This window comes from Vanessa atalanta, chromosome 3, assembly GCF_905147765.1.
Source record: "Vanessa atalanta chromosome 3, ilVanAtal1.2, whole genome shotgun sequence".
NCBI classification, from domain to species: domain Eukaryota; kingdom Metazoa; phylum Arthropoda; class Insecta; order Lepidoptera; family Nymphalidae; genus Vanessa; species Vanessa atalanta.
The window spans coordinates 10,389,272-10,402,566 of NC_061873.1; the positions used below are offsets into that span (position 1 = coordinate 10,389,272).

Below are 13,295 nucleotides of genomic sequence, written 5' to 3' on the forward strand. Positions count from 1 at the left end.
TAATAAGCTCAAATCTTTTTAAATAATATATTAAGGAATGGCCTTGTAAGTCTTCAAACTTAGGATGCGTTCAGCTTTCGTAGCTAGCTCAATTTGTTTCATGTTTGATTTGATTTTGAAGCTATATCATCTTTTGGCGCGTTAGGAAAAATGATGACGGTAAATTTTTATGATGCACGTGGGTGTTCATAAAGTTTACACGATGAAATTGATTGCTCATCCGCCAATAAAATATCATGGTTCCCAAAACAGTCAATATTACACCTTTTCTTATTTTACAATGTTCATATTATTACAAATAAAGTAAGATTAAACTAAGTTTATCATAAGAATAACTATCATTTTATGTTATAAGTAATTATAATCATACAAATTAAATCATTTCTAATAACGCCGAAGAAGTAGAACTTGTAATATGAGTACCTTTTTTAAACTAAACACGTCACGTGATTTCAATTTTCAATAAAGCTCTGATTTCGTCGTCACATCATCCGAAGTGTTTTTCAAATTTAATTTTCTTTACTATCAATAATACGTAATTTTCTGAATAAAATAATCTTCATTATTAAGAAAACATATATACCATTAAATTTTATAAAATTAATTATTTTTTTATATTACTCTTTGGGCGAAAAAAAATCAAATACTAGCAAGCTGGCGACACTGTGGCATGGTAATTGTCAAAGCGAACGAAGAAATGCGTTTCGGATTTCGATTCTATGTTCGCCATTTTGATGTCGGCGTTTAGTGCCATCATAATGAGCGAGTTTTATTAAATTTCAATAAAATACTATATTCGTGTGTTTTTGACAAAAGTGTATCATCTGCAATTTAAGTCAAGGTAATAAATCTAAATAAGTATATACAAACTATATTTATTGTAATTTTACTTTGTGGATTTATCAAGATGGCCGAAACAAATTAAATACCAATTGTTTGATAATTATAAATGTTTATAATACATTTTCTATCCTTTACAGAAAGTTGTAAAGTTATGGAAACGACCCTGGATGCGTCCTTAGTGGCGCAATCCATAAACTACCATGGGCAGCAATTACAAAAAACGTGGGAGGGCGAACGAGGCGAGGAAGATCTGCCAAAGATTGGCGTAGGACCATTGGATTTTGCAGTGTACCAGTCCAGGCACAAGCATTTAACTTTCCAAGATCGTGGAAAGAGGCTCAAGTTACATCAGTTTATAGCTAAAGAAGCCAATGCATTATTTGATGCATCGTTATTAGAAGAAACTCCATCGTCCTCCAGTTTAGGGGCTGATGCCACTACGCCCGAAGACAGTAAGACATACCTCTTATTACCTACACAACTTTTTATTAAACCATGATTTCATTTATTACCTAATAAGATGATAAGCTCATACTTCCTTTTATGGAAAACATTAAGTTTCACCTCGCCCACGCCCACTATTCTCGAATTTGTGCCATTTAAAAAATAAATTTCTGTTATTCTAATGAAACATATTTTTATATTACAATGTTTCTAATTCTTTTTTTTTCTTTATAGACTTGTTTGCTTTGATGCCACCATTTGAAACATTTTTGAATGTGGACAAATCAGCCAGATTAAGACATTTTTTTGATGTGAGTATATGATTAAAATTCCATAACTATTAATAATAATTATAACAGTTATTATGCACAGAAACTGTAAAAACAATATAATTTTTTAAATGTTTTGTTTACATAGAATGTGAAGACAGGGGAGCTTATCATAGGAGCTGTGATCAACAGAACTGCCTCGGGAATGATGTTGAAGGTTCTTTGTACAGCTGGACCCACTTCTAGATATGTTGCTGATATCAATGTTAAGGTAAACTTTAATGACCAATTATTAAAAACATATTAAAACATAACTATAATAATATGTTAACTTTAACAAAGTGAATATTTGGCAATTAATATATTTCTGTTTAATGTTTCTCATACTTGTCTATTGCCTATTACTTTGAATTGTATTCTATATTATTGGTTGAGATCTTAAATAAGCTATAATACCCATTATGTATTTTTAAAATTAGCATAATATAGCAGAACTGTTAGCCATGGCAAGCAATTTGGCATATGTGAATCTTAAGGTTTATCGAGAGATAGAGATTATTTACTCCTTTGATGGAAATAAGCTCTATAGCTAGTGGCCAATGTCTGGGTATTTTACCCATTAACTAGATATTCTAATGGCCAATAAAAATAATAAATACAGATTTATTGATGTTCATGTAACATTTAATTTTGTCACGTTAATGTAACAAAATTAAATGTCAAAATATTATGCAATATATAATTAGGCTATTATCATGTTTGATATAATCAGTTTCATTACTGTCATGGTAACATTTGCACATCGTGTAAATCAAATTGATTGTTAGGTTGAGTTGTCTACGCAAATTATTTAAAAATCATTGTAATTGAAATCAATTCCATCCTATGCTATTTGAATACAGATATGATTTTTCTATGTAATTTTTTGCATATTTAAAACAAATCCATAATTTTCTTTAGAAATCTAATATCTAGTTAAATTATTGGACCAATATAAAAATATGGAAAAAACTTAATACTATTTTTTCATTTTAATATCATATAGTTCCATAGTCATAGTTTTGGTACATAGATCAAGACTTAAATTAAAACAAATTTTGATGGATATATTTGGATCACATTTTTAAAAGTAGGATTTAAAATGAGCTGCCTCTTTTACAGTATGCTGGCTATGGGGCCAAAGTAAATGTTTGTAGTGTGTTGTAGTGTATCTGTCATTATTCGTTTTTGATAATTACCATGCCATACCACAAATGATGTTCTTTATAAGATACATATTTTAATTTTTGGACACTATTGTGGTTGTGATTGAACATGGATTTGGTTTCGCCTTGGAATTTTTTGTATCCATTTGGTTAAATTTAAACAAACTTGTTATTTGAATTTATTTTATAACAAGCTCTGTTTCGGCGATTTAAGACTTTAATTTCCTTTATACATGGATGAAAACAAATTCTTATAAATTTAAAACATTTATAATTTTGATCTGCTTTTCCCTGTATCAACAACTAAATAAGACTGACAATGATGATTTTCGTAATATTCAATTATTTCGAAGTCAGACACACTTTAAAACAAGTAACCCAAATTAAGCCCAAATTCAGCATTTAATGTAAGGATTAAAAACTGGGACCATGTGACCTGCAGACAATAACAGAAATCATTACAGAAATGAGACTCATGTAATACTGACACTTTAAATAATTGTCTAGTTGTGTTAAGTTTTCATAGCAGTCGTGCAATTAAATCAAAATCCGTTAACATTATGTTTACACATATGTTCATACATACTTTATAAGCGATATCATTATTTTTATATAGTCAAGCCAATATTCTTCAGCCAAGTCAATATTCTTCGGCCCCTTCACGACAAAAGCCTGAATTGTTTTTATTAAAACAAATATTAAACATATAAAATAATAAGTGATTACTTAGAAATGGTTATCTATGTGTGATGTGCTTATTTACATATTCCTACATTTTTATCCTGGATGCAACTTTCAATTAAATCTAAATTATATTCGTAATAAATAAAAACTGAATTCGGTTCAACTATTAGATGCCGGCGACTAGATCCGAACAAACAGTCTATCTAGATATCCTTTAGTTTGGTTGTTGTGTAGGACGCACTCGGGGGCGGAACAGATTAAAATAGAAACAGCAATTATTCGGCAGATTTTTTCACTAGCCTCGAAATGTAGCGCTCGCTGGAACGCTTAAGGAGGTTAAATTAAAATCATAAAGCAATTGCTTTATGATTTTAATTATTATTACTTTTAGGTTCATGGTTTTATGTAGTATATTTTTAAACATATAGCTAGCTTATTAAGCCAACCTGTGTAGCCAAAATTGTAAGTCCACATGAAATTGTGAGCTAGGAAATTTCTTGATGACTACAGAAAGAAAGATCTTCAATAGCATCTATATATAGCCTGTTCCAATGGAAATAGGAAAAAAGATAAACAAAACTTAGATTTACGTATTTCATGCGATTTGCTAATAGACAATATTGTGCACTACTGATTAAAATATATTAAATTTTACTTCCAAAATTCCGATAACAGCTTCGTCGACGTCGATTCATTGTGAATATCATAGATTAATCAAGCTCTCGATCAATGATATCGCGTCAATTTGCTGTCAGATCTTATTTGGCTGGTTGGAATAGAGTATATATCTGTTCACTGATGAAGGCGCACCTCTCCATGCTTAACTATCGGCATGCATTAAGTATGCGATTACTCTTGCTCATAAGTGAGATTTGATGATAGAAATAAAGATATTCATTACAAGAAATTCGCCGCAGTTTTCAGCTTAATTAAATTTTTTGCCACCTTATTATTTATGCTCACAGTGAAGTGAAGTATCAGGTCAAGGTTAACTTCAGGGCCAAACATCACATGCGTTAAAATTTTATCATCTGATTTGGTTTAATCTAAATAAAATAAAAGTGTAATAAAATTAGATTTTCTGAAGGTTATATTTAAATTTTAAATATGCCTTGTGTGACACCTATAAGAATTAATTGATATATTAATGCAATTATTTAAAAGAAATTTATATTGTTCTCAGGCTTTTTTACCTGTGGCAAATATCATACCAGCAGTGGACAAGAAAAATGTGTCAAGAAACTACCTGATGAATGACACTGTGTGCTGTGAAGTTATTGAAGTTATCCCAGACACAGACAAAATGGTGTGCGGCATGAAAGGCGTCACTCGGGGCCCGGACGACCCGCCACCTAAGCCTCCTCTCGGACTCCTCAGCACTGACGATTTTCCACTAATCTACAAGTATGTACTAAATCTTACTACAACATAAGTGAATCACAATTTTGCCACACCTTTGCAGGGTTGTTAATCACATTTTTATCACAATTTTTGTTTTTGTATATCCTTTTAACTGTGAAGATGTCAATAATCACAAAATCAATAATGTCAAAAAAGAAATATTTGTGAAGACATATGCTGATCACTAAAGTTAAGAACTGATTATTTGGAGAAACCTAAAATTATTGACTGCATTTACTATGAAGATAAGAAGACTAAGATGAACAAACTGAAAAAAAGATACAAAAAATTCAGAAATCAATGAAAAATATGTATTTAGCTCTTATGGTGCTTGCCATTATTGGTTCTGTTTTGTGTGTTGTGGTTTATTCATTGGATGTTATTTTTATATTTTCAATGTTAATCAAGCATTGGATAGGAACTTGCAACAAGCTATTATTGTGGATGTTTTCACTGTTTTCTGGTCACTTTTTTCAGTACAGAATTTATACATAACACCAATAGTGACTGATTGCACTAAAATATTGTTTTGAACTTGACAAATTTTTAAAACCTTGGACAATCACGGATGTTATTCATAAGCAGTATTTGGCTTAGCTTTAATAGAGGATATATCTCTGATTTTGCATCAAAATCAATATTTTACTAAAATGGAAAAGGTCAGTACATAAACTCTAGGGACAATTACATTCTGATGTCTGTAAACAGAAATTGTAATTCTGTATTAAACTTATATTTAATATTGCAGCATTAACGCAAACATTGATTGGACTTTAATGTAATCAGCATTTGTCGGATGTTGGCGTTGTTTATTTATTAAAACTGGACTAGCCGTGGCCGTTAATATATTTAAATGATATGAGGCTCCCAAAGACGATACACTAGTTTGACAAGCAGCAGCCGTTTTCTTCATTTAGTACTGGACACTTATGCAGGCTACCAAAGGAAACAGCTTCCTACATTATTTTAGGGTGTTTTTTTCTAGGTGTAGCAACAACCCCCAAGACTCGTTTGTAAAACCTACATTATATTGTGACTGTAGCTGAGACATTTTGCTAATATTAATGTCACATTGTCGAAGCAGCATCACCTAATCTATGATGTTATATTTGTGTGTGAAAGAAATAAAATTCAAGTAAAATAACATTTTTTGAACAGCTTCAAAGGAACAGGTGAGGATGAGTATGTGTGACATTATGACTGACATTAGGATCTATTCTAGAAGTGATTTGTTCAGTTCATTTTGAATCTTCTTACAGTTAAGTAATAGTCGAATGGCTCGCGTCAGAATTGAAAGGATTATGAAAAGAATATTGTGGCAAAACTTCTGTTTTCCTAATTGATTGTTTTTTGACAGGAAAACTATGGAAATGAAAGGAGAAAACTATGAAGCCATATTGGAGAAGAGCCCTGGGTTCAATAATCCAAACTGCGTCCAATACCTCTCTGAACTACTTGGAATTTCCAACATGCACTGCACGAATTTCTCAACATTGAGGTAAAATATTAAAACTTTAAAATTAAAAATATACATGAATTTAAACTTCAAATACAATGCTTCCATTGTACAAATGTATACATTTCACTATAAACAGTGTTCAAAAATTATTTGACAAAATATTTTTAAATAAATAGTCATCATATCTAAAAGACTAAGAAGATTTTTGTGTCAGTATTTCATAATTTAAATAAGGTTGTTTTATATATTAATACAATTTTAATATTTATTTAGGGGAGGTTTTTCAATTACCGATTATGCTGATGAACTTCGTCAAGCTCAAGCAAGCAAGTGGGCATTTAGATCTGTAGCTGAAGGTATTGAACACTTTAAAGCAGGAAGACATTCAGAAGCATTCCAATGTCTTAATAAGGCATTGAGCATAGATCCTAGAAATGTGGAAGGTCTTGTTGCAAGAGGAGCTCTTTATGCAAATAGTGGAACATTTAAGAAGGCCATAGAAGACTTTGAAACTTCTCTTAAGCTGAACCCCAACCATGCAAACGCACGTAAATATTTGGGAGAGACCCTCGTAGCTTTGGGTCGAAGTTATGAAGATGAGAATAAAATAGCAGAAGCACAGAAGGCATATGAAGATTGTCTTGCAATAATACCGTTTCATGAAGAAGCTCAGAATTCATTAGATTTTCTCAAGAGTAAGACATCTACAACAAAGCCATTGATTGAGCCAGCTGAATTACTTTTGCCGGGTTTGACAGGAGCAAAATCATTTGAAATGAAAGAAACATTGAAACAACTGTTAAATTTAACTGAGAAGAAAGAAAAGAAGAAGAAGAAAAAGCGTGGCAAAGGTAAAAAGAAAAGATCAAGCAGCTCTTCGTCATCATCGAGTGATTCATCTAGCTCCAGTTCCTCTTCCGAGTCTTCATCATCATCATCGGATTCAAGTGGTGAGAGTAGTTTTGTTTATTTGTTTAATTAAATAAAGAAGACTTGGTTGCCTAATAGTGAATATCCCTTATACAGTGCAAATTACCATATTCATAATTTATATTAAATACAATTTGAAGGTTATTTACACATATTCTATCTAATTGTTATCAGTTTATAAGTTACCCAATTGAAAGTTGTTTATCTATCTAGTCTTAGAAAAATAATAGGACTGGGTAGATAAGATAAGAATGAGCGTAAAACACAGACTTCTGATGATATTGAAATGGCAAAACTAATGTACTCCCCTCCTTCAATAAAATCCTTTGCAACATGTTTCATCTCTCATTTTATAACAACATATGTACATTATCACACTAATCCTTAATTAACACACTAAAAACTACTTAATAATATTTGCAACTAACATTAACTTAGGTCAGGGACTTGTGACCCATAATATCATAGATACAGAAGTGCATGTTTTCAGAATCAGAAGGGCCAAATCGCAAGAAAAAGCGTCGATCGCAATCAAATAACAAGAGGCAGCGCTCGCTGTCACCGCTCAGCAAGCGCATGGCGATGCTCGGAGACTCGGACTCCGCGTCCCGCACGCACAACTCGCAGTTCAACCACCCCTACGGGTACCAGCCGCCCCCGCCGCCCATTGATGAGCCCAGCAGTGTGACCGTGAGATCGCAGGCCGATATCGACTACGAATTAAAGGTAAACCTTAATTTTTTTCATCAACAATGAAAATAAAAATATTTATAAGATGATATTACTACATACCGCTGAAACAACCTAATAAATCTTCAATTTATAAGAATAATCAATTTACGTTTCTTATATAATGAAATATAAGAAACGTAAATTGATTATTCTCCACTATATATATAAATCATTTTATTATATCTACTTTTTTTTTATAATTTTGTATATTTATAAATCAGGTACGAAAGTTCCTTGAAATGACCAAGGAAGATTCTGACTACGAAGAAAAGGTACGCAACTTTTTAGAAGAAACAGCTCAGTATAAACGCAATCGTAAGATGCAGGAATTAGGTCAGCAGACACAGCCGGGAGCTGCTGATCATGACAAGAAGAAGAAGAAAAAGAAAGACAAGTAAGTGATACAAATGGAATCTATATGATGGATACTTGATATAACTAACTATCAAAGCTATTTAAAATTTCAGATTTCAAAGTGTTTGGATATATGTATTATCTCAATTATTTTACACATGATAAAACCTCCATATATCACCTGTACAGCATAAAAAATATTCGTCTACTGACCTACAAGCAATCTAAAAGATCTGGTATCTGTGATTTAGTAAATAAATACACAATTATAATATATTTTAATTGCTTAACAATTTGGTTTTTTAATATGTAAGTAAACATTTTTCATTCGTTCTTTCAATGTTATTAGAAAAAAGAAGAAAGAGTCGAAACGGAAACGAAAGGAGCAAGAGAGAGAAGAAAAGAGAAAAGCGAAGTTGGCGCGAATGTCTAACAACTCTGAATATAATCTTCGTGACTTAGAGAATATTGGTGACAAAAAACTGAGGGATGCAATAAGGTACACAAATAATAAAAATAATTTGAGTAATCTTTTTAACGAATTATAAATATTTATATAATAATCATGTACAAATTACAGGAAGGAATTAAAAGGGAAATCGAAGAGAGACCTAAGTTCAGAAGGAGAATATGAGCGAAAACAAACCGAAAAAAGGTAAAAAACCAATACAATAATAGACTATAACTTATTAATGAATAGAATATTAATAATGAAAGACGCAAGTTACCAAATCATTGTTTCCTGTTCATACTGTCCTCAGTTATTGCTTATAGAACTGTAATAGATTGATTCGTAATTTACTTGTTACATAGCCGGATATTAGATGACATGGACGGCTTAAAAGAGCTGGAATCAAAACTCAGCGCATACCACGTAATGGTAGAAAAGGAAGTTCTGGGCAAACGAGACGGGCGCAGTTCGGCGAGCCCCATCGACCAAGCACCGCCGCCGCCGCTCGAGAAACCAAAATGGAAGATGTCTATGAACGCTGTTAAGGAACCGTGAGTGATAGGCATTTCATTTGAATATGAAAGCTATAACTGATGACATGTTGTGTAACAAAGTCCTTTCATTAATACTTTCTATAATATAAAATTACTTTAATTATTGATTGTTTTATAATAAATGAATTATTTCAGGGGTGTAAAGAAAAAAGACACTCCAGTACAAAAAGGATATAAAGAGCGCTACGCATTCGAAGATAGTTCCGATGATTCACAAGACGGACGGTCTAAGGTCAGTTGATATATTTAAAACAACTTTTAACTTTATTGCATTGACTGATTTGGTTCGTAATAATAACAATAACCTAGAAACCATTAATTTCATTGGAAGTAAGCTATTCCGTCAGTATCTATTAAAAATCGTTAAGCCTTACACAATGTCACCTCATACGTCCAATTAAGAAGAAAATAAAACCTTTTTTTCCACTCTGTATAATAATATCGATTATTCTTTGCAAAAATATTAAAGATATACAGATATGACTAGAAGCTGCAAATTGTTATATATTACGAAAATAATAAATATAAAAACAGATTTATCAGATTGTGTTTTCGTTTTAGCCATCTCCTTCGAGCGGCGACAAGAACGTGTCGGTGAGGCGCGCAATGGCTATGAAGGAGCCGCCTCCGCTGCCGTCCGCGCCGCCGCCCAAGGCCGGCCGCGAGCCCGACCCGCCCGGCACCGAGCCCTCGCACGCGCACCAGCACTCGCACCAGCAGCACCAGTCGCACACCTCGCACGCGCCGGTAACTAATGTACTATACCCAATTCCATAAACAATATAGTAGACATTCATTATATAGCATCTATGACTCCAGACATTCAGTGCATACTATTAAGAACATCTCAGCAGGAATCATAAGCAGTTCATGATTTGTTTTTTCCTTTATTGTTAGCTTTAGAGTAATATTATAGCAATTAAATTAACGTATATAAAATGATATAAGAAATGCTTGGTTCTTTTAAATTTGTTTTATAATATTTGCTATTTGAATGATGTGAATTAGATTTGCTAGAAAAATGAGAACTAAAGGGAATAACTAACGACTTTTAAGAAATTATTAGGAATACAGATATAATCATAATTACTGTATCAAAAAAAAATCGGTACACTGCATTACTTAACTAATTTCTTATTAACAATAACTGCAAAGCGACTAAATGAACCTTGCTGCGCTGCTGGACACTTTCAGTTTGATATTCTGCGCATTGACGACATTGATCCACCTAGATATTGTGTGGCGCATATTATTCACAGTTATTAGACAATTATTCTTTTCAAAGTTTATTAAGCCAAACAAAAAATATTAAACTTAAGACAAATTTCTTTTATGCAGCCTGTCCGCAAAGGAAATATTGTCCTGGACAAATTCGGTTCATTCCGACTCGCGCAAGAGGGCGAAACACCAGTCTCAGTTGGTGACGGTCGACCTGAACAGTTTGTAACACGGATCAAGCCACCTACACCATCTGGTCGCAGACCGAGATCGCCCCCCTCGCCGCGAAGACATTCTTCTAACTCATCAGATGAAGATCGTCGTTCACCTAAACGATCTAGAAGCAGGTTTGTAAAGATACTGTAAATTTGTTTAAAAATGAGTGGCACAACTGTAATATTATATAAATAATAACTACGCCATGATCGTCACAAAATTTCATAATTAATTTTATATTTAAATAATTTAATTTATATTTTATTAATCTCGTTGGTCTAGTAGCTAAAGTGAAGAGTTCTAATTCGGTTTAAAGAAATTCACAATACAAACTCGTGCAAATTGCCTTTCACAGAAACAGAAGCACGAAAATAAAAACAATCACGTGTTTTTTCGCATTATAATATATCTTATTGTAGATTTTGTTAATTGACTATTTTATGATATAGGTAAGCAAACGGGCCACCTGATGGTAAGTGGCCACCACCGATTGATCGCGCTGTAAGAAATATTAACCATTTCTTACATCGCCAATGTGCCACAAACTTTGGGAACTAAGATGTTATATCCCTTGTGGCCTGTAGTTACACTAGCTCACTCAACCTTCAATCTGGAACACAACAACACTACCACTAAATAAACTAGTCTTAAAGATTAACTGCCGTAGCGAATGATAATAATTATGTTATAATTGAGTACTTTGTTTACGTATAGGTCTCGTCCCCGCAAGTATCGCTCTCGGTCTGGGTCCCGTTCACGCTCGGGCTCGAGCGCCAGCGGGTCCGTAGCGTCGCGCAGACGCCGCTCCGCTTCGCCGCGCTCGCGCTCGCGCTCGGACGCGAGGAGCTCGTATTATTCGCGAAGCAGATCCCGCTCTCGCTCAGGCTCTAGAGACAGGTGAGCTATGCTACATACAATTATCTCGATAGTTGATATTTTTAATTTCATTAACTACGTTGTTAATTTTAAAGACTGCATACTCTTAATTTTATTTCATGATAGATGTTTTGGATATAAATATTTTATATTTCTCTGTTGTATGCTCAATTGATATATACATTTAGGTTCCGTCGTTTCGGTCGCCGTGGAGGTAACTGGCGTGGTCGCGGTGGTTTCGAACGTGGTACATACTATCGTCCACGCTTCCACACGTACAACGGAGGTGGCAACCGAGGAAGAGGTAGAGGCGGTGGTGATTTTCGTAGAGACGACGGGCGTCGGTTCCAGCCAGAGTGGAGAGATAATCGCTCTAGAGGTGGCAGACCATTCCGACCGAGGCGGGGTGGTGGAGGACGTGGTAGACCATTTAGGTATGTAGACAATATATCTTATGTTAGGCTTAGATCGTGTCTTGTTAAAATAAATTTCAAGTACCATAATATATGATTGTGTAGTTATTTGTTTGAAGTCAAATAATTTAAAAATATATTTTTTATAATAAAGTTTATACAGTTAGCTTGTATGTTAAACCAGCATAACAAATGTTTATTCAATCGCAGGGGTGGCGGTTTTCGTGACTTCCGTGACAGACGCGGCGGAAGATATTCCCGTTCTCGAAGCCCTGATAGAACTCGTAGATCCAGGTCGTACAGCCCTGAAAGACGCGAAAAAGAAAGAGACAGGTTTGTGCTAAGACTTATTAATATATTTCTTATTACTCTAATATTTTAAATATTTATATATATTTATTATTTGTATTGTAGTAAAGCAATACTAGTTTTAACAACATTTTGTTAACTTTGAACACGATAGCCACCGCAGTGAAGGCGAGTACGAAGAAGAAAGATACGTGGACAGGAAGGAGTACGACGGCAAGTGGGCGGATGGAAATGAACCCGAAAGAAACCACGTCGAGGAGAAACAAGAGGAGCAACCGCCCAAGGAGTGAACTGCACCGAAACCAATACAACCACGCACCACCGCCACCTTTCCTAGTTTTAGTTTAAGATGATATATAGTTCCCTTCAATTTAATTTTAAGGGTGCTTCTAATATTAATTATACCCTACTAGTTGTAAATATAGATACGAAAGGTCGTTAACATATGTTGATTTATCATTTAAATTGATACAATAATGCAATTTTGCCTATATTTACTTTAAAATCTGTATGCCTTAAATATAGTTCTAGTAAGAATTTAGTTTAATGTAATCAGTCTATGAATCACTTATATAAGAACCATTCCACATTTAGAATTTAACATTTTTGGGTTTAAGTCTTTTGGACATTTGGTTCTGATTTTGTGTGAAAGTGCAAATTAAATAAATGTTTTCAGTAAATAATTGTTTTTTATTTAACTATATTTCTTCTACCCTAACGATATAACTTCTACCCTTTCAATGAACTAAGGATAATAGTTATCTACGAAAGAAGACAAAAAATAGATTGTTTTAATCTGATGTTTTTTTTTATTCCTTCGATTCAGCCTATGTTCAAATAACGAAATGTTGTTTAGTGTGCAGGAGGTGGTACTATAAGTAATTAGAATACAAATTATGATTAAATTAAACTGCTTTCAATTAATCATATCTATATT

At 33.4% G+C, this 13,295-nt stretch overlaps 1 protein-coding gene across 6 annotated transcripts; it reads left to right on the top strand.

The window, feature by feature from the left end:
- The first annotated feature begins 679 nt into the window (after positions 1-679).
- Positions 680-13,032, top strand: LOC125076536 (tetratricopeptide repeat protein 14 homolog). Of its 6 annotated transcripts, none has more exons than XM_047688473.1 (19): positions 680-841; positions 981-1,295; positions 1,522-1,598; positions 1,705-1,827; positions 4,629-4,849; positions 6,204-6,344; positions 6,579-7,255; positions 7,726-7,961; positions 8,189-8,361; positions 8,671-8,820; positions 8,902-8,976; positions 9,135-9,323; positions 9,462-9,558; positions 9,888-10,082; positions 10,665-10,891; positions 11,475-11,657; positions 11,825-12,070; positions 12,260-12,382; positions 12,513-13,032. In XM_047688473.1, the coding sequence occupies exons 2-19, from the start codon at positions 995-997 to the stop codon at positions 12,646-12,648; spliced, it is 3,570 nt and encodes a 1,189-aa protein (XP_047544429.1). In that variant the 5' UTR covers positions 680-841; positions 981-994; the 3' UTR covers positions 12,649-13,032. The 6 variants fall into 6 exon arrangements, with proteins under 6 accessions (XP_047544429.1, XP_047544431.1, XP_047544430.1 ...); XM_047688475.1 differs by having other exon boundaries at positions 9,888-10,073; XM_047688474.1 differs by having other exon boundaries at positions 7,732-7,961.
- The last annotated feature ends 263 nt before the right edge of the window (positions 13,033-13,295 follow it).

Coding starts and splice junctions, on each gene's coding strand:
- LOC125076536 (XM_047688473.1), top strand. CDS start 995: ATGGAAACGACCCTGGATGCGTCCTTAGTGGCGCAATCCATAAACTAC. Junction 1,828..4,628: donor TTGCTGATATCAATGTTAAG/GTAAACTTTAAT, acceptor TATTGTTCTCAG/GCTTTTTTACCTGTGGCAAA. Junction 8,977..9,134: donor CGAAAACAAACCGAAAAAAG/GTAAAAAACCAA, acceptor CTTGTTACATAG/CCGGATATTAGATGACATGG.